Here is a 26929-nt window from a genome sequence, read left to right as displayed (position 1 = left end):
TAATGGCACGTGTATATATACATATATTTTGCTTTATATTTTTCTGCGTAAAATTAGAATCTGCAGAGCATGTGACTGTTTTGTATATAGTGACAGTTCATCATGCTCAAAAGATTAGTCACAGAGAGAGATTATCCAGCCTACAGATGTCTATGTAAGCCTAGGCTGCATTAGCTAGCACAGCAGTACTGGGAAGCTTTGTGCTGGACTGGAATGCACCCTTTCCTTCTTCTCCATCTCTTTCAGCTCTCACAAACTGCAAAGATGTGTGACCAGACCTTTTTAGCAATTGTGTTTGGTCCCTGTGACAAGTGCTCCAAAGAGAAGCCCCTCAGGCCTGTTTACATCAAATCAGAACAACTCAGCTACTGCTCGCTATGTGTGGAAATGGTACGTTATTGATTCTATCAGCCAGAGTGTGGAAAGACTGCAAAAAACGGGGGTTGGTCCGTTAGGTTGGATTTTTCTGGACTGCAAATAAGCATTGCTAGGCCCACAGACTGCCAAACAAACACCTCTGCAGACACCTGGTGTTTCCATGACCCTGCAACAGAGGTGGCCCTGGGGCTCAAGGATATGTTTTATAATTTTTGATTGAAAAATCATAAAAAAAATCAAGCTTTTTCCCTTATGGTACCACGTTCCTCAGCTGTGCAAATGTTATGTGCCTGTCTAAGCTCTTCTCTGAGATGCATGTGTGCAACTCTGCTTGGCCTAAGTTCTTAAGTGTTTCCCATTTACCTTTAACAGAACTTTTAAAAAAAAGTGCTATATCATTACAATAAACTCATTCGCTAGTGACTAGGAACATGATGTTCATCTAGTCTGTCTCAGTAAAAACAAGACAGTGAAGTGCTGTCAGAATTCCTTCATGGCCCACATTTCACACTGCAACCACATTGTCTCCTATGCTGTGTGCAGTACCTGGGTGAGAGCTGGAAGTAGCTACTATTAGAATAAGGTGGGAAAAAGCTTATCCTCATTGGATAGAGGAGTGGAGTGTCTTCTGTCACCATGGGCACAGAATTTGGTAATGGGGGAGATTAGCAAACCTGCTGGCCTGACCAGCAAGTCCTGCCACATACCTGCCTGAAGAAGGAATGATATTGGAGGCTTTCTAATCTCCAGTAATTACTGGTGAGGTGATATCCCACTATCCTGGTAGGAGGCACTGTTCTAGAGAGATCACTGTGGGGTTTTTTTGGGTGAAATACACAGCTAAGGTCATGAACCTATGTGGCTATTGAAGAGCTCGTCTGCAAAACTCCTTTTGTAAACTTAAGGATTTTGTTTTCCAACTTGGCAGTATTTTATTTCATCTTCCTAAACCATTGTGCATTATCAGTTGGAGAAGACATCCATCACTGTTTCCTCCCCAGAACTGGTCTCTGCTGTGACTGAATGGAGTCCAACTGTTTGTTGCATTTGACTGTCAGATGAAATGATGTCTGCAGGAATGCTAAAAGGTTTAGCAAGCTGTGTTTACAAAACACTGTTGTACAAGCAGATGAGAGCACTGATTTGGTGGCCTAGGTGGTGCATGTGTACAATTCACTGGCTGACACAGCACATTGTCATGCCTTACCGTTGTTTAGGAGGAAATTCAGATGTAATGACTGCAAGACAAAAGACAGTCCCTTCCCGGTTTATTTGCTTCTCCTGACTTTGAAATTGCCACTTTGTTCAGGTCCTTCTTGGCCAACAGCCTTCTTGGCTATTTATCCAATACATTTTTGCATGACCTGATAAATGCATGCTGGAATTACAGGAAAGGGGCTGTTTGTTATTTATAGTCCCAGCAACTTTCTCCTTATTATTTGTATTATGGATGTTAGGCTCTTACCCACTGGAACAGCTGCTGGCTAAAAGCAGACTGAGACTTCAGGAAGAATTGCCTCAGTACCTAACAGCCTGTTAGAATTCCTATTAGCACTGCAGTAGGATCTGGTAGATCTGGCCTCAGCTTGCTTTATGTTTAGCAAAAGATTTAAAAACAAATATTCAGAGCACAGAGAGCTCTTTGCACTAGTGCTGAAATACACATGGGTAAGGAAATTATATTCTTTACTTTTTTGAATTGATTTTTTTAGAGCTTTGGCTTATATCAAAACGCACAATATATCCTTGCCACACTTGTGCAAGTGTTTGTGGATGCACGTGCATATTGTAGTGTCGAATTGGCTGATCTTCCTGCAACTTCCCAATGTGCCCATGCAACTCCTGATTACGGTCCAGCAGATGCACAGATGCATTTTCATAAGCCAGTCTTTGTGATTTCCACAAAAGCAACATATGTTGAGGGATAACAGAATTAGAAATTGCTGATTCTCAGCGTTGAGGTCATCCTGCTTCAATTGTTTTAGACAAAATAATCTTCTCCCTCTATGGTTTTGCCTGCCTTGGAGTTTGGTGCTAATCAGTAGAAACTCAATCAATGTTTGCTGGTTTAGTTTCCCCATAAAACTATTAGTAAATTAGCTTACAATTTTAAAAGAGATCAGCTGGTGAATTAGTGAGAATGAAAACTTATTTTAAAGGCCTAACTTTTGAGATAGGCAACAATTTGTGACACACTGATAGATCATTCATTTTCCCCAGTGTCCTTATTATCAGAACAGTACCAACTTTCTTCATCCATCCCATCATCCCACCACTACAATCTGATGTATTTGCCATGTGTGGCACTCATTAACCCAGTACTATGTCATCCTCTAAATTATTTCAACCCTGGTCCATTTTATTAAAAGCTCCCAACTGGCCTTACTCTAACCTGTGGTTTTTGCATGGTTAGCTAATAAGAGCACGGGTAGTTAAGCAGTAGTTGGTCAGATGAACTAAATATTTATTTTTTTAACTTTTTATTCAAACTAATGATACGTATCACACACTTCTACAACTCACTCTGTTCAGTACAGGCTTCCCTTTCACCTTATGGATCTGCTTACCCCTGTCATCTCAGGACTAGTACCATGTTATCAGCCTACATGTGTGGTTCCCAAGGACTCTCACATTCTGAGCTGTTCTTTGTAGACTTTTTAATCCCATTCCCTAAGGCAGTGAGACTGTTCACATCCGTTAAGGCAAGAAACTCTGAATTTTTCACTGTCAGGACTGTGCCAAGTATCTGACACATAGGTGTTATCTACCCCAAATTCCTGAGAGCTGATGCGTTCCTACCAAGGTAAATAAATTTCCTATGGCTTTTGTTGGATTTCACTTCTGGGCCTCTTCACACTTACCAGGTATCAGAAGTAAGGCATTTGTCATAGATTGGAATCCTTCAAAAATAAAGTTTCTTCTTCACAGTCTTCCCCTGCTAGTGCCCCAGAACACAGCTGTATTATTGAGTTTAGTATAGGTAGATTTAATTTTTCAGACATGAAGATAACACAGTACAAGAAGCTTTCTGTCACTTTCCTAAAAGACGTTTGGGATGGGTTTTTTGTTCTTTTAGTATCACTTTAAAAATATGGAATTTTTATTTCCTTGGCAATGTCTGTGCTGGAAGGCATTTCCAATGTACTGATTACTGTAGGAGGCTTTGAAGGATGTTCCTTTATTGAGCACTATGTGAATTCCATAGTTTATACCACCTACTTTTGCTTTTGTCATTCTGAATGCAACTGGATTCATCAGTTCAGGGCTGCCTGCATCACCATCAGGCTGGTGGGGTTAGGTCACACCAGTTTCTGTGGACAATGAGAAGTCTGAAAATACATCCACTGCCTTTGACTCTGCAGCAAAGCAACCCAGCTTCTGCCTGAAGATCCATTGACTAAAAGAGACCTTGGGGACATGACCAGATCAGGGCCTGAGTTCAGCTCCAGAATGATGGTGAAGAGCTCAGCAGCTCTGCCCTTGCATCCCTGTTGGACAGCAGCATTACTTCCAAGCCCAGTGTGGGAAACGACTTTTCTCCATCCAGGATGTGCCCAGAGTCCAAACAACAGCTGCAAACAGTCATTTTCTTATCTCCCTTTCCAATCTTGGCCCATCTCCAGATTGAACAATAGCCATTGGATTGTCTGCTTTCTGGCTAAAAGGAGACAATGGGAGTCAATATGCACAAAGTTACTCCTTGTAGATCAAGGACAATTCTGTAGCAAGAGGACATTTTCAAGGAACTCCCAGGGAACAAGGAGCTGCCAGGCTATGTGCCATGGCTCTTTCCCTGGAAGCACCAGCTGCTCCTTGTGCCCAGCACAAGCAGAACCCACAGAACTGTGCCCCTGGGCTCACACCAACACCAAACTGGAGGGTTCTTTATTCACCCTTTGGAATTTTGGAAACTGGTCTGTTTCAAGAGCTGGGAAGGCCACAGACCCTACTATGCTTACCTAAGAGCAGAGGAAAGAAGTAGCTTGTTCAATGAGGAGTTAAAAGAAAAAAAAGAAAAAGAAAAAAAAAGAAACCCTGATAACACTAAATTTAAAAGTGAGGAATGTGCAGCATAGTAGAGAGAAGGGTTCTTACCACTGCACTTGTACTGCTGGCACAGGAGCTGGGCCACAGACTTGAGTGGCTGAGTCTCCTACCCCTACCCATCACAGTATCAGGGAATGATGGATCTAAGCTGGCACAGGTTCTCTCTTCCCAGTCTGAGGTTTTAAAATGCCATTGGGGGGACCGATGGCTTTTTATTTTTTTTGCCTCCTTCCCCCACAGAGCGTGCAACTTGTACAAAGAAGTTTGGGTGCAAAGCAGAAACACCCTTTGGCGTGTGTTTCTGGGGAAACTAAGCCTTTAGGCTATGAAAAGGGCTTGGAATGCACAGTGGGTAAGAGCAGGGCAGGAGGTGAGGCTGGTCTTGGCTGTCGGCCGGGAGGCCAGGGGGATGGATGCTGATGCTGGAGCGGGCTGGGGATGCAGGAGATGCTGGTCCCCACGGTGTGCGTGCTCGGGGCTGGGCAGCATCCCGTCCGGCCTGGACGTCAGCGGGGAGGGGAGGGGGAGCCCGGGCCGGCTCCGGCGCCGTTGCTGAGGCAGCAGGAGCCTCGGCAGCATCCCCGAGAGCCGGGCGGGCAAACTCCTCCCTCCCGCTCTCATCCCCGCTCTCCCTGCTTCCTCCGCAAAGATGGCAACCGAGGGGCTGCGCGAGAACGAGACCTTGGCATCGCTGAAGAGCGAGGCCGAGAGCCTGAAGGGGAAGCTGGAGGAGGAGCGGGCCAAGCTGCACGACGTGGAGCGTGAGTGGGGCCGGGCGCGGGGGCCGCCGCGGGGCCGCACCGCGGGACGGGCCTGGCCGGGAGCGAGCGGGGAGCGAGCGGGGAGCGCGGCCCCAGCGCCGGGACATCGCTCCCCCCGGGCAGGGGGCAGTGGGGCCGCCCGGGGCGGGCAGGACCCCGCAGCATCCCCGGAGCACCGCGGCGGCCCGGCCCGGGCTGCGCTGCCTCCGGCGGGGGTGGGCGGCCGGGAGGGGCGGGGACCCTGAAATACCCTCGGTGCAGCCCGGGATGTGTCTGCGGACGCTCGATGTGGTGTCAGGAACAAAGATTAACCCCAGCCGCCTGGGAGTTGATAGGAATTTGCTTTGATTTCACCCAAGGTGTGGACGGGCTTAAAAAGGAGCATCGTTTCAAAACCCGGCTCCTCTGCCCCCCTTCCCCCAGGGAAACAACTTGCAGGGATGCAGTGCTGATTCAGAGGTGCGGGGTGAGTCAGTGCTGGAGCTGTCAATGCTGTAACTCACCGTTCTCAGCTGCAGCTTCAAGATCCAGGGATAATGTGACAGAAATTGTATGGACAGACCTCAACTGTGCCCTCCCACCATCACCCCCCCCTCCAAGTTCAAGAAAAATAAGCTAGCCTTACTTTATGGAGCTCCTCAAGTAGGTATTCATTCACCTGTCCAGACAGATAAAAATCCTTTCATTTTCATAATTTCATTTTTATAATTACAATGATATAATCTATTGCATGTTTTTTGGGCATTTTAGGGGGTGTTTTTAGAAAAACGTATAAATTACTTTTTTCCTCTGAAATCACACACCTTACTCTATTAGAAATATTAGTAGGTCATTAAAACTTTTTTTTCATCTGTTTTGGTGTCCTAAACATTGAAAAGGAATCTGAGCCTGTATCCGATGATTTAGTTCTTCATGTTTTCTAAGACTGAGGGACTGACAAACATTTGTAAATTTAAGGTGAGGAAGGGTTAAAATGTTTGGGTTTTTTTCTGGAGTAAATAGAGCATTTCTTGTCCAAATGAGACAATCATATGTTATATGAATGTCATATTAATTGGAATTATTAAACAAATGCAGATAGCCTCATTACAGAAACATTACCATAAATCATCATATTTCTACAGTATAATTTCTGTATCAGAACTAGCAGGGCCTCTGTTTAACACACCTCTTAAGAATATTCTTAAACCTATTTTTGCTCACACAGGGTTTTACCTGTGGTTGCAGTGATACCATAACTCTGTGTGCCATTGATAGTCATAGGATACTCATGTCTTTGTCATATGTAAAATCTGTAAACTTCCATTGGAAAGGTGTGTTTGCATAGCCATGACAGGATTTCTGAGACAGAAGTGTTATGCTGCTGTAGAGCAATGCTCCCTCATGATATTTTATATTAATTCTGTATCAGAGCTTTTTTACACTGTAGTTATTCCCAAGTACTATTTCTGCAGAGCTTGTAAGTTTCAGAATAGAGCATCTTTTCTGGGTTTTGCTTGGTTGGTTGGTTGGTTGTTTTTTTTTTCCTAATCTAAAATTGTATCTTTCACATTTTTTTGATTGTGACTTTCCCTGTGTGGTTCCCAAAACAAGCAGCTGGCTGAAATAGGATTGCCCTTATTTGTTCAACTGGTTTGGAACATCAGCTCTCAAAAATGTGGACAGAAAAAGGAAATGCCAAACATACGTTTGATTTGCAGTCTTGCAGTTTTAAGGATTCAATGTTATAGCTTAAAATTTTAGGCATAGAGAAAAGTTTGTTCTGTTTGTGCAATCCATAAATTTTTAAGGCCAGAAAGATCATTAGACCCAATTGACTTCCTGCACAGAAAAGATCAAAGACCCAATAGTACCTGCATCAAGTCCACACCTCCTGTTCAGGCCAAACAATATTTTTAAGAAAAATAGGCAGTTTTATCTGGACCTCTGTAAAACTACTCAAGCTACTTACTGGCTTTAGCTGATCTACTTGTCTGAGTGCATGATTTTCAACTATCTTGGAACGATATTGAATAATGCTTAAAAATAATTATCTGACTCTCGAACCTGTGCTGGGTGGGAGCAGGATTATTATGGCTGTGGTTGGAGATAAGTGTCCTCAGAGAATCAGTGAGGCTAAACCAGACAATTTCACAGAGTCTCAGCTGCGTTGACATAATGGAAATGCTTTGTTCATTGTCTGTGCAACATTTGTTTTTTCAGATATGTTCTGGACACAAGCATCTTTCCAGCTGCCATAATAACCTCCTGTCCTGTGTTTTCATGTCTTTTGATTGGATCATTTGGCAGGTTTCTATGGGCAATGATAGGGAGAATGTATTTTTTCCTCAGTGGGTTTATATGGTACTTTCTCAGAAATTGGCTTCTGACCTATGGACAAGTTGTCAGGAATGGTGGACAGCACCCATCCCCGGGCTCTGTGAGACTGGTTGAGCAGAGATTTCCGGTGAGAACATTATTCTGGCACAGCCTGTGGGGCTGGTGGCTTTGAAAGACAACTCTTGGAAAGGTAATCCACTAGAAATCAGTCTCTGCCTTAGGCAGAAATTGCTTCCCTGAGCCTGTGCCAGGGAATGGTCTCGAAGTTCAGGATGCCTGCTCTGTCACTGTCACAGCCCTTCCTAGCCCGTGAGCTTTCTTGCAGCCCTAGAAAAGTGATGAAGGGTGAAATGGCAATGGAGCTCCAGAGCATCACCTGACCTGGGGGATGTGTACCTCAGTCTTTAACTTGGCAGTGAAAAGCTTAAGATTTCCTGCAGCAGCTCATTAAAGCATGTGCGCTTCAGCATTAATTTGGAAAGGCTTGAGTCAGGCATTGCCCCCATTGCTAACAGCAGCTGGACCACCTTAGGTTTCAGTGTGGACAAACACACAACGCAGAGAGGTGCTGGATCCTATTAGCTCTTCTCTAGACAGTAATTTTTGTTTCTGGTGCCAGTCTCCTGCCTCAGGACCCCTACTCTGCTATGAGACGAAGTAAATCTCACCCTCCCTCATGCTCTGTGTGAAGAGCTGCTACAGGGTGCCAAGATAATCATGGCCCTCCTCAGCTCCATGCTGGATGGACATGCTGGAGCAGAGCAAATAGGTTTCCTCAGATGACACTTTGTCCCAGACACGTACAGATAACCCCAGCATGAGGCATCAGGGTTACATGAGACACCTTTTAGTTGTGTCAGCTGCATGTCTGTGGAGCTTTATGTCAAAGTCAATTGGTACAAATGGAAATGCAATTTTTTTTGTTTTATAAGAATATCAGCTGAAAGTACTGCTATTAAATGAGGTGTGAAAGAACTGATTTCTCCATCAGAGGATGCTACTCAGGAAAGCTCTCTGTTCTAAAAGAAAAAGCTGATACATCCCATGAAGTCCTTGATGTCTGTAGATACTGTTGAAAAGTTGGGTAGTGTGCTCTTATAGCAAATGCCAAGCTTCCTGCTCACTCAGAGCTGTGTCCTGGCCCTGGGGGCTCCCCGGCCACCAGAAGGGTAGTTAGTACCTGTATCACACAGTGCTGAGAGCCAACTGCAGTTGGGAGTCTCACACCCAGAACAACTGTTTTACCATTAAAACTCTGGAGATTTGATGCTTACCCCCTTCTTCTGTATGAAGGGGTAATCTGTTTTCCAGTTATACTTAGGTGTGATGGTCTGCAAGGTCTTCAGCTGCTACATCCCTGGAATTTAAGCCCTGGGTGAATTCATCCTTATCTTTATCTGGTAAAAATGTTCATATGCCGCCCACCTTGGTTTTACCACCTGCCACCTCTGAAAGAGAGTTCATTGCCTTGCACCATGGACTCGAACTTCATGGATTAATTCCTCCAGGGGCATTACTCCTAAGCACTGAGATTTGCCAGGGCAGGACTTTGATGCAGGGCTCTCTAACCACCAGCTGTTTGCAGTTCATCAGGTGGCAGAGCGTGTGGAGGCACTGGGCCAGTTTGTGATGAAGACCAGGAGGACCCTAAAGGGCCATGGAAATAAAGTTCTCTGTATGGACTGGTGCAAAGACAAGAGAAGAATTGTGAGCTCTTCCCAGGTATGCTGTTGGGCAGTATACAAATCTTCTGGCTGTGCTGTGTGCCACTCTTTGCACATCATACCTGTGAATAGTGTAAATGTTTTCAAGATACCCTGGAAGAAGTTTATTGGCAATGTATTTGTTCAGAAAGCTTAAATCTAAGCTTCTGATCATTGCTACCCCTGTTGTAGTTAATACTCTAAATTGTTCTTGTCCAGTCATACACAGAGTTTCCCCATATTCCCTACTATAATATAAAATAGAACTCATGTAAGGCCACTTTTATTTCCTCATTCTTTACAGATGAAATATGTAGTAAATTTTTCAGATTACGTGTTTAGAGAAAATAAAGGGAAGGGAAGAAATGCTGATTCTTTCAGAGATTTCTGTGCACAGAAATTTCTTCTGCAGTCTGTATGATTGATGTGACCTTGAAAGCCTCAAATATCCTGCCAAAATTACTGCATTTAGTTGGACATTTTGAGAAACAGTCCTAACACCTGCTCAAGACCAGTCTCCTAAGCTGGAGGAGGTAATGAGATAATTACTTTCTAGATCCCCTGGTTCTTCCTGAGCCCAGTATGGCAATGAGTGTGCTTGTTGCATCTCACAGCTGTTCATTGACCTACATGAAATCTGTCAGGGGTCTCACTTGAGGGATAAAAATAGGCAATCTGCATTGCAAGCCACCTTCAGTTACTATGAGTTTTTACCATTCATGGTGATCTCAGCAAAGAGAATAATTTTAAATAACTAATGTCACCTTTTTTTAAAGTAGTTGAAATGTTAGTGTGTAGATCAGAAAGCTGAACAGGCAGGTTGAAATGCATTTTTTGCTCTGTTTTAAGAACTAAATAAGTCCAGGTACAGCAGCAGTTGTTGCTCAGTAATAAACATTTAGCTTACAGGGAGGATAACAATATTATGTGCATAAGGCAAAGTAGCTGGCACAGGTGTAGCTGCTGTACCCAAAGTGATTGTGTTGCTCTCTGTAGAGGGTTCTTAGGATGGCTATTTAGCAGATTGTATCAATGGATAATAAAAGGTTATATAAGTGTAGTGAGAAGTAAAGGGAAAACCAGGAAAGGGAAGGAAAGGGAGATGAATAAACAGTGCAATGTCCATAAGTAGTCCCCATGAGTGCTGCCACCTAGTTAAGTGATTTGTGATATGGGTCACCTCTGTATTTGTAAGGTCCTGTAGTGAGCCACCGACAGGTATCACTTGGGAGAGGTGGCCAGCTTTGCAGGTGGTAGTTACAGGCTGGGAAAAACACATTGTGGCTTTAAGGAGGCAATTGAGGGCTCGCTAGTTGCAGGTTCCTGAGGGATGTTCCTGGTTGTGGTATGTGCTGCAAGTGAAAGGAATTCTCATGAACCCACTAAAAGGGAAGGGAAAAAACCAGGAAAAAAATCGGTCTTTTAAGCCAACATGAGTCGTCTTGGTGAGGAGGAGATATGCTTTTCTTGTAGTAGATACAACTGGCACTGTTGAGGAGTGTCTCCTTGATGCTTCACTGTGACCATTGTGCTGTTGTTAAGATAGCGACAAAAATTTCAGGCCATAACAGACTGGGGGATAGAAATGAGCAGCAGTGCTTTCCCCAAAGTGGGAAGCAGGCTTACAGCCATGTCTCTGTAAGGCCTCAGTTTCTCTCTCTCTGTGCTTTCCTTTAGGATGGGAAGGTGATCGTGTGGGATTCCTTCACTACCAACAAGGTAAGTGAAACTTCAGCAAAATTCAGATTTCTGTGCCCAGGGCAAATGATGGTGGAATGAGATGAAGGGCCCACAGGTGTCACAGGAGAGTGGGATGATGGGATAATATGCAGACCTCCACCAGCACCTAAAAAGAAGGAGCTGAGGGCAAGTCACCTGCCTTGACCTGTCTCTGAGCAAAGTCCCTATCAGGGCACTGAGGTTTGTCATGGTCTCCATTGTGAGACTCTGATCCAGCCTCTTCGCTGACAAGGGAGGGCTCCTCGCTTGGGCAAAGCCCAGCCAGCAAAAGAGTCCTTCCTGAGTAACCATTGTACCATATGAGCTGTGTGATCACCCGGGATCCTTCAGCTGTGGGTATTCACTGTGAAATGGTGCTGCTGCTCCTCCAAGCCCTGCCTGGCTGCCTTGTGGCAGTGTGTGCCACACAGATGAGAAAAAACTACATGCCTTTAACTCACTTTTTCATGTGCAGCAATGGGGACCTTCTACAGCCCTGAATAACCCAAATAAAACATGCTCTGTGATCAGTTTAGTGCTCACGAATAAGGTGGAAAGTGTCAGAGAAGGACTAGACATCCTCCTGCTGCTCTGCTGAGCTCTGCAGTAAGGGTTGTCCCAGCCTGACATGTGAGTTATGGCTGGGGGAAACACCTCTACAGAAATACTTACAGAAATACTGAACTTATTACTCTACACTGTTTTCCTTGCAATGATTAGAGAAACAGTGACGTCGCAGTCTAAAGAGATGCTGTGTTTCAGGAACACGCGGTGACGATGCCGTGTACCTGGGTGATGGCGTGTGCATATGCCCCATCTGGATGTGCCATTGCTTGTGGGTAAGTTCCCAGTTTCCACAGCTGCTTACACAGAGAAGTTTGATTTTTTTTTTTGTGCTGTCCTGGTGCCTTCAGAAGCTGACAGATAAAAGTTTGCGTGCTGCAATTGTGGGTGGACTACACTCAGTGTCTCTGATTCTATTCCTATAATGGCTTGTACACATTATCTCCACTGACTTCAGTGCAATAACATTTGTTGTGTAAGCATGGAAAATAATCCTCTTTCAGCATTTATATCATGGGTTAGGAATTCTGCATGCATGTTACTTCCCTGTTCCAGTGTGGTTGTCTATGTTGGATATATATTCTAAGGGAAAGAAGTTTTAATCCTGTTCTTACTTTGCACTCATTCTTCTGTGAGGTAGAGGTTCATCACTAACGATTACCAGTATGTGAATAGATCTTGCTAAGATGGGGTGGGGAGAAGAAACCCCATCCTTGATAATCTTCTACAAGTTTTTCTTGGAAGGCTCAAGTTTGACAACATTGGGTTCATGCAGGGGAAAAAACAAAGAGATGAAATGTTGGCAAAGCATCTTTTAAAAAGTGACTGGGTGGATCAGACAGACAAAGCAAGCTTGGGGCAAGAGAAAGGAACAAAGGGACACTTCACTGTGTGGCCTGAAAATCTAGAAAGCAGCAGACTGAGACAGACAGGCAGACTCCATAATCATGTGTGGAGAGCAAGTCTGGAAACTGGGTTTTTGACTAAAACTTGAAGAATGGCAAGAAAACTGTCTTCACATATGTAAGGGAGAGAGGGAATACACATATGCATTTATTGCACTACCTAATTCTATATTTCTGTTATGCTGTCAGTTAAGTGCTGTACATGTACAGAACCAGCAACTGGTGGTGTGCCAGGATCCCAGGGACCAGGGCAGGGCTGATCTACCGTGGCTCGAGGAAAGGATCAGAGCCTTTAGAAATGAGTCCTGTATCTGACACAGCTTAACTGGTAGAACTGTCCAGGAGGGAAACACCAGCTACAGATGTCAATGCTTCTGTTGCCTTTTTTCCAAACTCTTCTAAGAGGTCTGTCTTCACACTCTCCACTTGCTATACCGTCTCTTCTGTAGTTAGGTCAAATTTGTTAAGATAGATCAATAATTATGCTTAAATACTGATCTTTGCAATGACATATGTCAGCAGGAAAATGGCAGTTTGGCTGTATGTGAAACATTAACCCTGAGGTGACTGCTGTCACCTCCAAGTTTATGCTTTCGTGAGGTTTCATTCAGTGGCATTTATAAACTCGGTAAGGGTAAAAAATACTGAGGCGCAGCTGTTCAAGTTCTGTAAAGCAGCCAGCCTGGTGAGGCAGCTGGGGCTTCCCTGCACAGGGAGATCCCACACAGCACAATACAGGGAAGTCGGTACTTGTAAGGGTTTGGCAGCGCAGCACTGACAGGTGGTTTCCTTCTTATCACCACTCGCCTTTTGTCGTTGCAGTTTTAACCAGTTCTCCTCTCTCTGTTATTGCTATTATTACTCTCTTCAGTGGCCTGGACAACAAGTGTTCTGTGTACCCTCTGACATTTGAAAAAAATGAAAATATGGCTGCAAAGAAGAAATCGGTTGCAATGCACACAAACTACTTGTCTGCCTGCAGCTTCACTAACTCAGACATGCAGGTAAATGCATTCCCTTCCTGCTGCTCACCACCACCTAACATGAGCCGCAGTCGTACATGGTGCACATGATGTTCCTTGCTCCCAGAACCATATCCTGCTCCATGCAGGGGCTGCTGGAAGACCCTCGCAGGGGGCAGTGAAGGTACTGCAAAAGCTGCTGTAAGGAGATGCTCCTCACAGCCCGTGGCCAGGCTGCACCCTGCAAAGGCCTGTTGCTTCTGCAGAGGGAGCTCGCTGGTACCTGTGTGTTCTCTGCTCACCTGATCTGTGCCAGTTTGCGCTTTCAGGGGCTCAGACTATTGCAAATAGTTAAAAACACTGTTTGCTTAGGACTAGGTTGGGTACATACTATGCCAGCTGATAGAGACTGTGTTGTTTGCCTCCTTTGTCCTGGATATCCGGACAACTTTGCTTTTGCTTTCATTCTTAATATTTTTTATTTGTGCCAAGTAATACATTTGGCCCCACAGGGGCATCCCTGCTGTCTGTACGTGCAGTGGTGTGTTCCCTCGAGGGAAAGGAGTGATGCTGTCCCCATCTCGGTGGGGTGGAGCACAGAGGCCCACAGTGGGATGCAATGGCAGAGCCAGGAACTAAATGCAGATCTTCTGAGACCAGGCCACTCTATAGTGAATATCGCAAAGATCTCATTCTGCAGGAACACGGAAGATGATGAAAGGAGCCAGGATAATCCCCTTGTCCTCTCTGATTTCTGAATTTAATTAGAGCTCTGCTCAGTGCAGCTCTGCAGCAGAATGGAGCATTTTCATTGCTTTCAGTGTCAACAGAGCTGCTGGAAAGGGATTATCGTGTTCCCTTCTTCCAGATATTTGGAGCTCTTCTGAAGGAAATATCAGCTCTCAATGCTTCTATTTCAGGACATGTGAAGCCTGAGAGTATGTTGTTGTTTGTCGCTCTCTGGTTTCTGTAATGACTCTGAGGTGCTAATTTAAGTCCATTGCCATGGAAACAAGTGGTGGAGGTACCCAGTGCTCAGACTTGCTTAGCCCTGACCTTACTGTGTAGGAACCCTGCTGAATTAGAGCAGTCTAAATTAAGTGGAATGTTTTTGATGAGACATAAAACCAGTTTCCTCTTTTCTTCTCCATACCTAAATGCATTGTGCTTAAATCCTATGATAGAAAAATAGCAATTTATTTTTTCATAGTAGAAAAGAAAGGTTAGGTATTTTTTCTTCATATTAAATACAGCAAACTGCATTGATACTGAAGGTAATGTACAACTATTGTTAGATAATACACAGTGGATTAAGGTGTTTTATATTTAGTGATTCAGAGATTTTTCTGAAGTCTTTAAAAAGAAATTTTCTTATGATTGCCAGGCTTATAAATGATCATTTATGACACTGCATGTTATCATTAAAAACAAATGCAAGCAAGGGGAGTAACCAAGCTTCTATTAGGACACTAGGAGATCCTAGAGAATACCAGGTTTCTTATCTTTTTCCACTTACACAAAGGCCTCAGAATTAGAACTGTTCAGGAGTTCTGAGGGTGCACAATGCAACAAGCACATGGTGCAGGAGCTTTCCCAGCTATGTGCAGAGCAGTTCTCATCACCGGGGGAATGCAGTCCCTGTCCTGGAGCAGCTCTCACGTGAGGTGGAGGTGTCCCCCAGCCCAGTGCCTCCCTGAGCTCCCACTGCTAGGTGGTGTCAGGGCTGCTGCTCTGCCTTGACTGCTTTCTTAAACTACAGCTCTGTTTTCCCTCAAAGGAATGAAAGACTGGGTTGGAGTTTAGGGGTTGATGTGCCCATGGGCATCTGGCAGTGCAAGGGAAAGAGAGGAGATTTAGGGGTGGTTCATCATTGATTAAAGCCACTCTCAGGCTGTGTGGATGCTGAAAGAAGGGGTCCCATCCTTACTCCTCATCATGTTCCCACCTGGGCCAAGACAAGTGCTGAAGTGCAGAGCTGGGTGACCCATGCACCTTGTTCTCAGTGCCCCAAATCAGTCTTGCTTGAGAGAGCCTCCCCCACCTCAGTGAGCAGAGCCAGGGAGCCTCGCTTCCTAAATTAGGTATCTGCAGCTCTGCAGTGTGATAATGCTCCCCACGTGACAATGCTCCATGTGTATTAATAGCAACAGTTAATTGGGATCTCAAGTGTTTTGCATAGGGCAGGCAGCCATGCTCCAGTGTGGCAGGGCTGAGAAGCAGGATGATGCCTGTGGTGGTGGAGGAGGTGAAGATGGCCCCTCTCCCCTCGCCACTGTTCCCAACCCCGGTGCCTGTGCTCCCAGTGAGCAGGGGCTGTGTCCCTGCTGTCCCTTGCCCTGTGCAAGTGCTGCCTCTTGCTGCCAGGCAAGGCAGGATCCCCATCCAGCGCTGTAGGAGCCCCTAGTGCAGCAAGCCTGAGTCCAACAGCAAAGATTGTTAATTCCCTTCTGGTTTTAGATTTTCAGAGTTGGTTTGGTTTTCAATAGCAATACCCTGAAGTTGAGTCCATAACCTTTTTCTTTAAGTATTAGCTGAAGCTCTGGGTTGCCAACAGACCCTTCCCTTACACCTTTAGCTACTCCTATTCCCCTCAAGTCTTTCTTACACAGTATTGCAAGAGCTGAAAGGCTTCATTCGTCAGCCAAGTACAAATATTTCTCAGAATAGAGAAGTTCATTGATCCAGGCTCAAAAGCTGGCCAGAAAGACAAGTCAGGACTTTCTTCTGCTATCATCATCTAAGAGCATTAGCGTCTCTCTACTGCAGGATTCAGAACAGTCTGTTCTGCAGCTTTGCAGACCTCTGTTTACGGGAAGAGTTTTTGGAGCATCTGTCAAACATGTTTAGTGTTTAACCTTTATGCAACTCTGTGAATGGGTTCGTGACTGCGTGATCATTTTCTTCTTGAAGAGTATTTTGTTTTTAACTTCTGACTGCCCGCTGGGATCCCTTGAATTTCCTCACCAACCATGAGAAAAACCTGTGTACAAAACCAAGAGCCTTCCTTCATTCACCCTTGCCTCCTTCCTCACCAGTGCACAGGAACCCTGTCAACCTACAAAATTTGCAATTGCATAACAGCTTTGAGTGCCAAGGGGAAATTTTGAACAATTGAGCATCATCAGGATTTAGTCACAATAACAAGCTCTGATCACATGTGCTTTCTACAAGCGCTGTAGCAGATGGGAAGCTGTGGGCTGTGTTCGGTCAGTGTCTGTTCAAGCTCTTTCACACACAAATGGTTTTGGACAAGTGAGAGCTGATGGACTTATCAAACAACTGTCTAGACAGGTTTACAGCCCTTTCAGAAAATCCATGTCTTAAGCCAAATTAATTGGGTTTAACCTGACTATTTCAAGCAGAAAAAACCAATAAATTAGAGAGTTCAACAGGTAAACTTAGTTCCAACAATTCTTCCCTTTGCCTAGGTTGAATTCCAGCAGCCTGTATATGGATAGGGTTAAATACAGGGGCAGACAGGAATACCAGTATGGTTCTACCTTCTTTTTGGAGAATAAGGAAATGCCAGCAGGTCCTTAGTGCCATCAGTTCTGCAAACCCCACTGCACAAAAGGGGCCATTGTAGAAACATTGTGTAGGTATAATGGTGTCAATACAGCTCTCTTTTCCACTCTTAACTTCTTTCCTTAAAACTAAAAGCCGTGAAAAGTACTTAGGTTTGCAGTGGGTTTATGGCTTTGATATTTCATTAAATTAAAGCTGTCCTTTGGTGTATGTGTATGATGTCAGTTGTTTCTTTGTAACTATTGATTTTTGTATTGTGATTCTTCTCACATCCTATAGATCCTGACAGCAAGTGGAGATGGAACTTGTGCTCTATGGGATGTTGAGAGTGGGCAGCTTCTACAGAGTTTCCATGGTCATGGAGCTGATGTCCTGTGCCTGGACCTGGCCCCTTCTGAAACAGGAAATACATTTGTCTCTGGGGTAAGCAGGAGCTTCTTTTCATAATATAAAATTAAGGAATATGGAAATGAAAAGGCAGCAAAGCAGGAGGCTTCTGATCTTACTGAGTGAGTGCTGGAGTATATGTTGGATGCCCCAGTGCAATCCACTCATTGCAAGCACATTTTACAAGCTGGAGCAAATTAAACCCCTGACAGTGGGGTCAAACCCACCCAGCCAGTCTGACTGCAGTTCTGCTTACTTAGCAAGTTCCACCCCACACCAAAGCAATCCAGCTCAAGATCAAAACAACGCCTCTCCAGGGAAGGGAAAGGCTCAGAGTTAGAGCAGTGGGCTCCTGCCACAGCAGAGGTGTGAATCCCTGTGGATTGGAGCCTGGAACAGCAGAGGACTTCCCACACATTGCTCCTTTCTTGTGCCCAGCTCTCTGGAGTGAGATGGGGTGTGACAGGCATCAGGTCGTGCTCAGGGCATCAAAGTGGGGCTGCAAATGACGTGCATGTCACTGTGTCCCTCAACCACTCCCCAGAAGTCATGGGGTAGCTTGGACACTGGCTAAACCTTCGTGCATGTTGGAGCAGGGACATGAGGTGTGGCCACATCTTCAGCTGTTGCTGAGTCCTCTGTGCCTTCCAGCGGTACCAGAGGCATTTAAAGCCCCTTTATCAGTCAAAAACTGCCCGCTCCCTGTCCTGGCCCAGAGGAACACACAAGCCTCACTGGGACTGCAGGACTGGACTGGTCTGGGAAAGTACCCAGGGCATCTTCCAAGTCTTGTTGTGTTGCCTAGGGATCATTGTTCCCAGGCAGCTGAGCCATTGGCACACAGCCTGGCAGTGGGGCAGGCAAGGCATAAAGGTGAGTGAAATGAGGCTCTGCTCCTTTTCAAGGTGATCCTTGTCTTTCCCACATTAGAGACTGAGTGTGCAGGTGAGAGCTGGCAGCAGCTGAGAGATGACCTCTCTTGCTGGAGGCAGGTTGTTACCAGTAACTTTGCTGAAGGTACCTGGTTTCTGATCCCCACAAGCACTGGCCCAAGGCCGATCCTGTGCTTGATGATGGAAATGGCCCTTGTGCCAGAGGGTGCCAAACATGGATTAGGGGTGCTTGGAGTCATGGTCCCATCCCTGCACAATAAACCTGGATCTCTTCTGTTATGGCTGTTTTATCAGATTTGGCTGGCCCATCAGGAGCAGGGTCCAGCACACTGGCCCAGTTTGCCTGCTGCTAGCACAGCTGCTCTGAAGCGTGACTGAAAGCTAATTCCATCCAAGTGCATTACTTCTCTCGGGTTTTCCTGTCACCGAGTTTGCTTCCCAGAAAGGATAGATTCATTCTCCCTGGGAACAGCTCAGCTTATTATAGGGCAAAGAATCACAAGCAGCTATGGTACTGCTAAGAGAATATGTCATACTGGTGTTGATACAGCAGCTTGGGTATGTCTGTGCTTACAGGCGCTCAATTCATCAGATGCAAAACACCACTTCAGATCTGTCTTACATCGTGTCAATGCAGGTGTAGGCAGAACAGTGCAACCTGAAGGTATGGCAGCATGGAGAGACTCCCTGTATGCTGTGCCTCTTCAACACAGTAACCCTGAGCTGGAATAAGCAATGTCAGTCCATCAGCATAGAGGCTGGGTGATGTTACATTTAACAACTTTACTCAAAATTCCAGCCCTCCTGGGTGAGTTCAGGGCTGTGTCCCAGGCTGTTGTGCTCTGTGCCCTCTGAGCTCTGCTCCTTGGGCTGAGTTGGATATCACTCAGGGGGCCCATCTCTCCACAAGTGGTTGCTGGTTTCTCCTTCAAAACCTTAAGAGTCAAAGAACCAGCTTGTCAGATTGGTCTTGTCCCCAGCCTCCCAGAGAGGTCAGTAAGAACAGTGCACATGGAAGTGATATGAAAGGCTGGGCTTAGACTGTGATGGGGCTTGAGAGGGAAATATGCTCAGTCCAAAATATTCTCTATCCTGTTCGGTTTCCCTGAAACTAAACCAAAGCCCAAGTTGGTGCAAAGGAACATAAATCATGACATCATTAGTAAAAACACTGGGGTTTCATTTTGACAACGGAATTTGAATTAAAAAAAAAAAAAAAAGAGAGAAATATATGAATTGTAAAGAGACTGTTTAGTTTAATTAGCAATCATATTTAATTAAAATAAACAACATGTATGGCATGGTCTGCTGGGCGGGGTGCTCTGGCTCAGCACAAGCAGCAGCCACCTGGTCTGCCCTGTGCTTCCCACACAGCCCCTGAGAGGCCAAGCCCCCAGAGGTGAGCCTTGCCCACTGCCTGCCCCTCAGAAGGGGCAGATTTATTGAAATCTTCTGTCACTCTTAAAAGAAAAGACCGTGTTCTTCTTCCTGTCACTGTGACTGTGGCAGCAGTGCTGCTGAGAGCATGAGCCTACAGGTATGAGATGGTTCCTGCCCCAAGGACATTGCAGACAAGATGGGTGAGGCCCTTGCCCAAAGCATTCAGGGTGCTGAGCACTGAGTCTTAAATGATCTTTTCAAAGCACAGTTTGGAAGGGCAGATTAGAGCTTGATGATGAGATGAAGTGCTGCTATGCTGCTTTTCTCTCCCAGCCACACCATCAAGCCTGAGGGTGCAGAGCCCTGACAGGGGTTAACTCTGGTAGGAGGCTGGACAAGAGCCCCTCCAGATGCACCTATTTAATTTTCTGTTTCAGTGTGTGAAAAGAATTAGTTATAAAACTTTGAATGCTGGGTATTAATTTTTTATATTGGGCGTGTTAAGTGGTAAGGCAAAGAGTGAGTTATGCAGCTCTGTGGCATGGTGGGGCTGCAGACACAGGCAGGGCAGCAGCATAAACAAAGCAGGGCTGTGAGTGCTGGTCAGTGTGGGGCTGCCTTTGCAGACAACCAGTGCTATCTGCACCCCACTGTCCTGAGGCTTCAGCCTTCATGATGTCCTCTTCTTCTATCTGCAACTGCACCAGCTGGGGGTACCAGTGCAGGCAGCTCTAGGGCTGCTTTGCTGGTTAAATCCCCTCAGAGCTGTGATGTTCAGAGCCTTTAAAAGTAGCTGGGCTTGAGGACAAATGTCAGGTACATGAGGGGTGAATGTCACCATTTGCACTACTGTAGTGATTTTTGCTGTCTTTTTTTTGTCTTATTAGGGATGTGACAAGAAAGCCATGGTTTGGGACATGCGGTCTGGTCAGTGCATCCAGTCATTTGAAACCCACGATTCAGATATCAACAGTGTCAGGTCAGTTTGTTTCTGGGAGAGGACACATTTGCAATGTTGAGCAATGTTCTGGTTCTATTTTTGAAGCCTGACCTCATCCAAGTAATGTAATGTGTTCTGGTCTTCTTTTACTTGTGCACAGATATTATCCAAGTGGAGATGCCTTTGCCTCTGGTTCAGACGATGCCACGGTATGTTAATTCAGCAACCTAATTTAGGGAAATTCTGTTACTTCCCAAGTCAGATTCTCCAAGAAGATTAGGTCACAACCACAGAGGACTGTCAGTGACTAAACTGGGCCTGTGACACCATAGTTGCAGAAATAATAATTCCTTTAAGATATTAAATACTATATATGCTATAGGGAAAATCTAGTAACACTGTAGGTCACTTCTGCAAAGTAGTCTACATGAGGTACTGTCCAAATATTCATTTCAGATTTTCTATGTTTGAAGTTTCATGACCAAAAATAGTTGTCTTACCGGAAGATATTTGACTTTGTGTAACTGTTGGTCACAGCATGGGAGGAACCAGCTGAAATGCTGAAGCTTGTGTCAGGAGAAGCAGCTTGTCCCAGCAAGCAGAGGGGCTGTGGGCTCAGCACAGAGCAGGGCAGATGTGGGCAGCTGGCTCTGCAGCCCCAAGGTGGCCTTGATCACATTCATCTCCTCCCTGTCGGGCTGACTCACTGCCAACATCTTCACTGCAGTGAGTCACTGCATCCAGGACATTCTAGATCACACAGTAGTTCTTAATGGACCCTAGTTATCTATGAGCAATCTGCTAGGAGGGGCATAGAATATATTGACAGGTAAATTGGGTCAGCACAATGTAAGCAAAATTATATTTACCTGGTGCCCTCCACCCTGAGTGAGGCATATGGCTGGTGGCTCTCCGTGCAGCTGATGGGTCCCCATGGGGGACCAGGCTCTGCCCCCACCACAACCCTGCAGGGACTGAGCCGGCAGTTAAGTGTAACTTGAGAGCAGATGTTTGGGAAGCACTTGGCACATTATTTTTTCTGTTTATTCAAACATAACACTGAGTTGGGTGAGGGTGAAGACTTTAGATAAAGTACTCTGCCCTCAGAGCATGTTTTGAGTCTGCTCCAATACTAGCTAAACTCAATAGAAACATTCCTTTTATCTTCATTGGATGTGGAGACCTTCCAGGGCTCTTCTGGAGAGAGTGTACCCTGCTTTTAGGTCTTAAAAACTGCAATTGTAAATTAATATCTGTGGTGAGCCCAGCTCTCTGCACACTTGGATGTGGTACTGTAAGCTCTTGAGATGCTGAGAGTGTGATAGGGAGAAATTGTCCATCATTAAATTCTGATGAGAGCACTTTCTTTTTATGCCCAGTATCACAAGCTCTTATGCCCAGTATCACAGGCTCTTACTAGTTTATTTGATGAGGTTTTTCTTTCTTAACTATTCTTGACACCCCTGACTTAAGCAGGAGAATGGGAAATTCCACCTCTGTACTTCTGACAGAGGTTTTGGCAGTTTCCTTATACCTCATTCTTTAAATTAAGAGGTTGGTGTTTTCAGCATTACAGACCGGTATCCTTGACCTGATTTATATGCTTGGGGATTTTGAGTAACAGATAATCCTGGCTGTCTGGAGGTAAACCATAAAGGTGTGCTCACATGACAGTGCTGTCACCTGCAGTGACCCCAACTCCCCATCAGGACAGCCTGACGAAATTATTCATCAGCTTGGAGCATTGGGTGACGTGGACTTCACACACCTGGCAGCTCCCCACTGCCCTGGAATCAAAAAGCCTCTTCTTTCTGTGCAGGCTTGAATACCAGCCATTTTTCAATAGTAAACTCTTAGTATTAGCAAAGCCATCTGACCAGTATTTGCTTAAGCTTAACTTATTGAGGAGGAGTTTCAGTTGAAATAGTTTCAAAAGCGTGTTTTGATTTCAGGGCTAACAGACTGCCTTTCTGCATGGCAGTGAAGTCTGATACATGATTTCCATGTTAAACAAGTCAAAGTTTGCTGGCAAATGATAAAAACAGGAAGTATAGGTTGTTAGAGGTGATTTGGGATTTTCCATGAGAAATAAAACCAAAGATCTGTACAAAAATGCATTATTTCACTTCAGTTACTTTCCAGTAGGTTTTCCAGACAAAGAGGCCTCATAGAAGGGCAGGGACTGCTATCCTGGCTTACTCAGAGCAAGGGCTACCATCTTTTTCTTTAAGTTTCCTGTTCATGTTTTACACTATGTGTTTATAGCCTCATTAGTTCGTGGTCCGTGTTCTCAACGATGATTAGAGATTTGATCCTCTGTCTCCCAGACTCAGAGGCTGTGTCCCCATGCACCTCCCCAGTAGCAGGATGCCCTAATATGTAGGAAACCACAGAGAGGAAGCAAGAGGGTGTGGGGACTTTCAGTGGGCAGCCATGGTCCAAAGCCCACCGCACATCTCTTTAGAGCAGGACAGGCAGGAGGCTTAGAGAAGTGGTTTGAAAAAGCAAATTCTTCACAGAGTTTATACAAAACAGCCTTGTGTTGCTTAGATCCCTGTTAAAGGAGTCCCAGTAACAGCAGGCAGAAATAGCAGAAGGAAAGAAGCCAAGCAGCCACTTCCTGTGATGCCTGTTAGGCTGCACTTCCCACTCCCATTTTTTCAAAATATTTTAGCCAGTGCCTCCAGCCTTTACTGAGGCATGTTTGTTGGTTTTGTTTTAATCCTAGTGTCGTTTATATGACCTTCGTGCAGACAGAGAAGTAGCAATTTATTCCAAAGAGAGCATCATTTTTGGAGCATCCAGTGTGGACTTCTCTCTCAGTGGTGAGACTTGAACTTTGGAGGTTATCTTAGTGTTGAGATTTTGAGGGGAACTGAAAAATTTTTCAGTTTAATTTGATAAAGCATTTGTTATTAAAAGTTACCAAAAGCAATAAGTGCCAAAAGAAACATTTAATGCATGGAAGCATTTTTTTTTTCTTTTGCCTCTGTAAAAATAATTACTCTTTAAATAACCTAGCTGGCTACTGCTTCGTTGTAGTGATGAAAAGTATTTTCCTGGCCCTACTGAAGGCAGGAAATATTTTACCATTAACTACAGCTGGGCTAGAATTTCACAATAATGATGAAAAACATTTCAAAGGAAACATGAAATGCAACTAAACTATTAAGCGCGCTTACATAAATAGTTTTTAAAAGGAGAGTAAATGATTAATAGTAAAAACATGTTAAGGGGCATGAAGAAAGAGACATTACCACTTTTCACTACAGATCCTGAGCCATGAGCTCGGGTCTTCTCTCTGCTGCCCCAGCAGAAATGCAGAGCTCCCCCAGTAACCCTGGGTGGGGGATGAGTGGGTGGTGAACTGCCCTCCCTCTGAGACTGAGGGAAATGCCTCTGTCACGGTCACAAGCACCCCAGCTCGTCCCGTTAGCAATGAATCACTTACCAAATTGCCTACTAATCTTTCAACCACTTATATTTAACTTCTTGTGCAAAGACTGAGCAAAGTATTATGACCCTGCAATAGCTGTTGAAGTGCTCTTCAGTCTGTCACGATTGAGAATCATCTCCCATCTGTAATGACCGAACCGCATTCTGTGTGATTTAAGTAAAATGTGCTGTGTTTGTAACCCATTAATTTTAATTGTTTCAGCATTTAGTATGGACAGCTCAGCGGTGGGGCAGGGCTGTCCCCACAGGAGCACAGCTAGTCTGGGGGGAGCAGTGGTCAGAGGGCGGCACGGGAAAGCGGCGTTGTGTCTTTGTGTCTCACGGGGGGATGAACGTCTTGCAGAAGGCTCTTTGCTGCAGTCAAGGCACGTTGAGACCTCACTGTGTAAAATCTCATTCGCTCTGTAGGTCGCCTGCTGTTTGCAGGCTACAATGATTACACCATAAATGTCTGGGATGTGCTGAAAGGGTCCCGTGTATCCATCCTGTTTGGACACGAAAATCGCGTCAGCACCTTGCGGGTGTCTCCCGACGGGACGGCGTTCTGCTCAGGCTCCTGGGATCACACGCTCCGAGTAAGTGCCGGGAGCACCCACTTTGAGTGCTTCTTTGTTTCTTTGATGGGTTAATAGAAGGGGGTGAGGGGGAAGGGTTGTTACAGGATAAGTAACTCTAGAGGACCTAACGAGGGTAGAAAACCACGGTGTAAAGCATGCACTGGAAAGTTTAATAGAAATCCCCACAAAGTGCTAGCAGAACTGTTAAGTTTTGGACTCGTGGGTTAAAAATATCACTGCTGCTGATACTCTGTACCGCTCACCTGATTGCCTCGCCAAATTTTAATTAAACGTTTGATAGAAGAGTCACTATCACAAACGATTTTTCAACTTTCTACAGATCTGGGCTTAACCTGAGATCCTGCTTGCAGAATCAAATGAAGACTGAAACCCTGGACTACAAAAACTGCATAAAGAAGCCGTTCCTCAAAGTCAAATATTCACTACATTACAAAAGAGTGACACTGAACCAACAGCTTCAAACAACTAGGTAGAAAATATAGTCTGCTTGAACACTTAGCAAACATCAACTTGTAGTAGAACGAAATGGTTTAAATTCTGTTTTGAAACAATATTATTTTATTAGAACTAGTTTAGTTAATTCTAAAGGGACTTTTCTGCAAAGTCTCCTGTATCATAAAATTGACTATTTCAGTGCACATTGTGTATTTATTTGCATGAACTGAGTTTCTTTTTAAAGTAAAAAAAAAAAAAAAAAAAGTCCTGATTTTATCAGGATGTAGCATAAGGCTTTGGAAACATTCCGTAGTAGCATATTGAATTTTAGTGTTGAAAAGTGGAAAGAAAAACAATTCTGATACTTTATGATGGTGTTATGGATGACTGAACCTTGGTGGTATAGAGGAGCAAAGGACCTACTGTGAAGGTACTGGCTGCTGTCATAAAAATGTATTTTTTTGTACAGAAAAGAAATTCTTTCAATCCCTTTTTTTTCTACTATCTTTTTAGCTAGAAATAAGTATTTCATCTCTGTTACCTGAATATAAAGAATCTAAATATATACAAACTGATAAACGGCAAAGAGGAGGGATATAAACATGATTTACATAATCATGAGGTAATACTTAACCAGTAGTTTCTTAGAAATTTTTAATTGTATCACTTGGTGAGTGAATTTTCTTTTAATTAAAAAAATACTACATGCTAAGCACTAAGGGATGCTACATGCTAAGCATTAAGCACCATTATACCTATGGTCAAATCTTTTCCGAGTCAGTCATAGTCATTCTATGATCATGATTCTTATTTGCATTTCGAGCAGTTCATACCACTTTGGCAGGGCAATGTAGCTTAAATGTATATTAAGGCAGTATATCCCATTTTAAGGTCCTTCTGCAGTGTCAGAGCAGTGTAAGTTCATGCAAATGTGGGTCAAACCTTAAAAACCAAATCATACAGTTCTTAATTTTATCAGTCATCTCCCAGTGCCACAGACATAGTTTTGGACTTGAGAATCAATAACAGTGAGTTTTTGAAAACCTGCTGTGAGCCACAGTCCTGCCAATGTTTGATACTGTGCTGACCAGAGCACATGAGCCCATCTGATCCAGGAACTGCTGGGTTTCAGGGAAGCAGGACAGCTGGTCACATTGCTGGCAGCATCCAGCCCTCTGTGTGAGCACGGGAATGCCACACAAACTGGCAGCACCACCCCCTGCAGAGCTGATGCTGTAGAATCAAGGTTTAATCAGGTAAATATGAGAATTAATTATAGAACCATTGTGAGATTATATCTGCATTTATACATTGAAAACTATTGAGACTATAGTGTGTCAGCTCTGCTGATACCAACAGGTACTGAGTCTAACTTGAGCAGAGGCATACAGGGGGCAAAGGGCTGGAATAATGCTGGGGGCTTGCACAGTCTGGCCTTTGAAATGCAAGTGGTGAGATCCAGCTCTGAAAATATCAAATATATGATTCATATTTAGATTGAAACAAGAGAAAAGAAGCTCACTGATCACTGGAGTTCTAAGTTTGATGATAATATCCTCATTCTATTTGAAAGTGGAATTTTTTTTAGAAAAAAATCATAAGAAACAAAAGTCTCCTCACTTATGAAAACATTAGGTTCTGTGAATCCATAACCAATAAACCTAGGACACTGACATTTATCTCAGCCTTCCATCCCTAATGGAGTAGTTCAGCTGTTTTCACTTGGAAAAGTCAACTCTGATGCTTTGCAATATTTGTGGCAAACTATCCCTATAACAAACTGAATGCACTATGGAAATGTCATATAGAGCTCACTGTGCAATATTAAGTCAAAACACTGTACACATTTGATCAAAAGATTAATATTAATGTTTAGATAGTATTTATTGGCGAGATGTTTGTTTCAAACATACTACGTTGTGTTGATACTTATGAACAGCCTAAATACAATAAATTGTATTTTACATATTGAGAACA

The 26929-nt window shown here is 44.4% G+C and overlaps 1 protein-coding gene across 2 annotated transcripts; it reads left to right on the top strand.

Annotated features, from left to right (window-relative positions):
* The first annotated feature begins 264 nt into the window (after positions 1–264).
* GNB5 (G protein subunit beta 5) lies at positions 265–26929 on the top strand. 2 transcript variants are annotated; one of them, XM_032700211.1, is made up of 12 exons: positions 265–390; positions 5075–5186; positions 9091–9227; positions 10886–10927; positions 11690–11766; positions 13268–13400; positions 17163–17306; positions 20431–20522; positions 20644–20692; positions 23212–23308; positions 24348–24514; positions 24837–26929. In XM_032700211.1, exons 1-12 carry the CDS (start codon positions 265–267, stop codon positions 24846–24848), a joined length of 1188 nt encoding a protein of 395 aa, XP_032556102.1. In that variant the 3' UTR covers positions 24849–26929. The 2 variants fall into 2 exon arrangements, with proteins under 2 accessions (XP_032556102.1, XP_032556103.1); XM_032700212.1 differs by lacking the exon at positions 265–390 and adding an exon at positions 4764–4777 and having other exon boundaries at positions 24837–25194.

Source organism: Chiroxiphia lanceolata, chromosome 12, assembly GCF_009829145.1.
Source record: "Chiroxiphia lanceolata isolate bChiLan1 chromosome 12, bChiLan1.pri, whole genome shotgun sequence".
In the NCBI taxonomy this organism is placed as follows: domain Eukaryota; kingdom Metazoa; phylum Chordata; class Aves; order Passeriformes; family Pipridae; genus Chiroxiphia; species Chiroxiphia lanceolata.
Note: the sequence above shows the minus strand (reverse complement) of the source record. Positions and strands in the feature narration are given on the sequence as shown.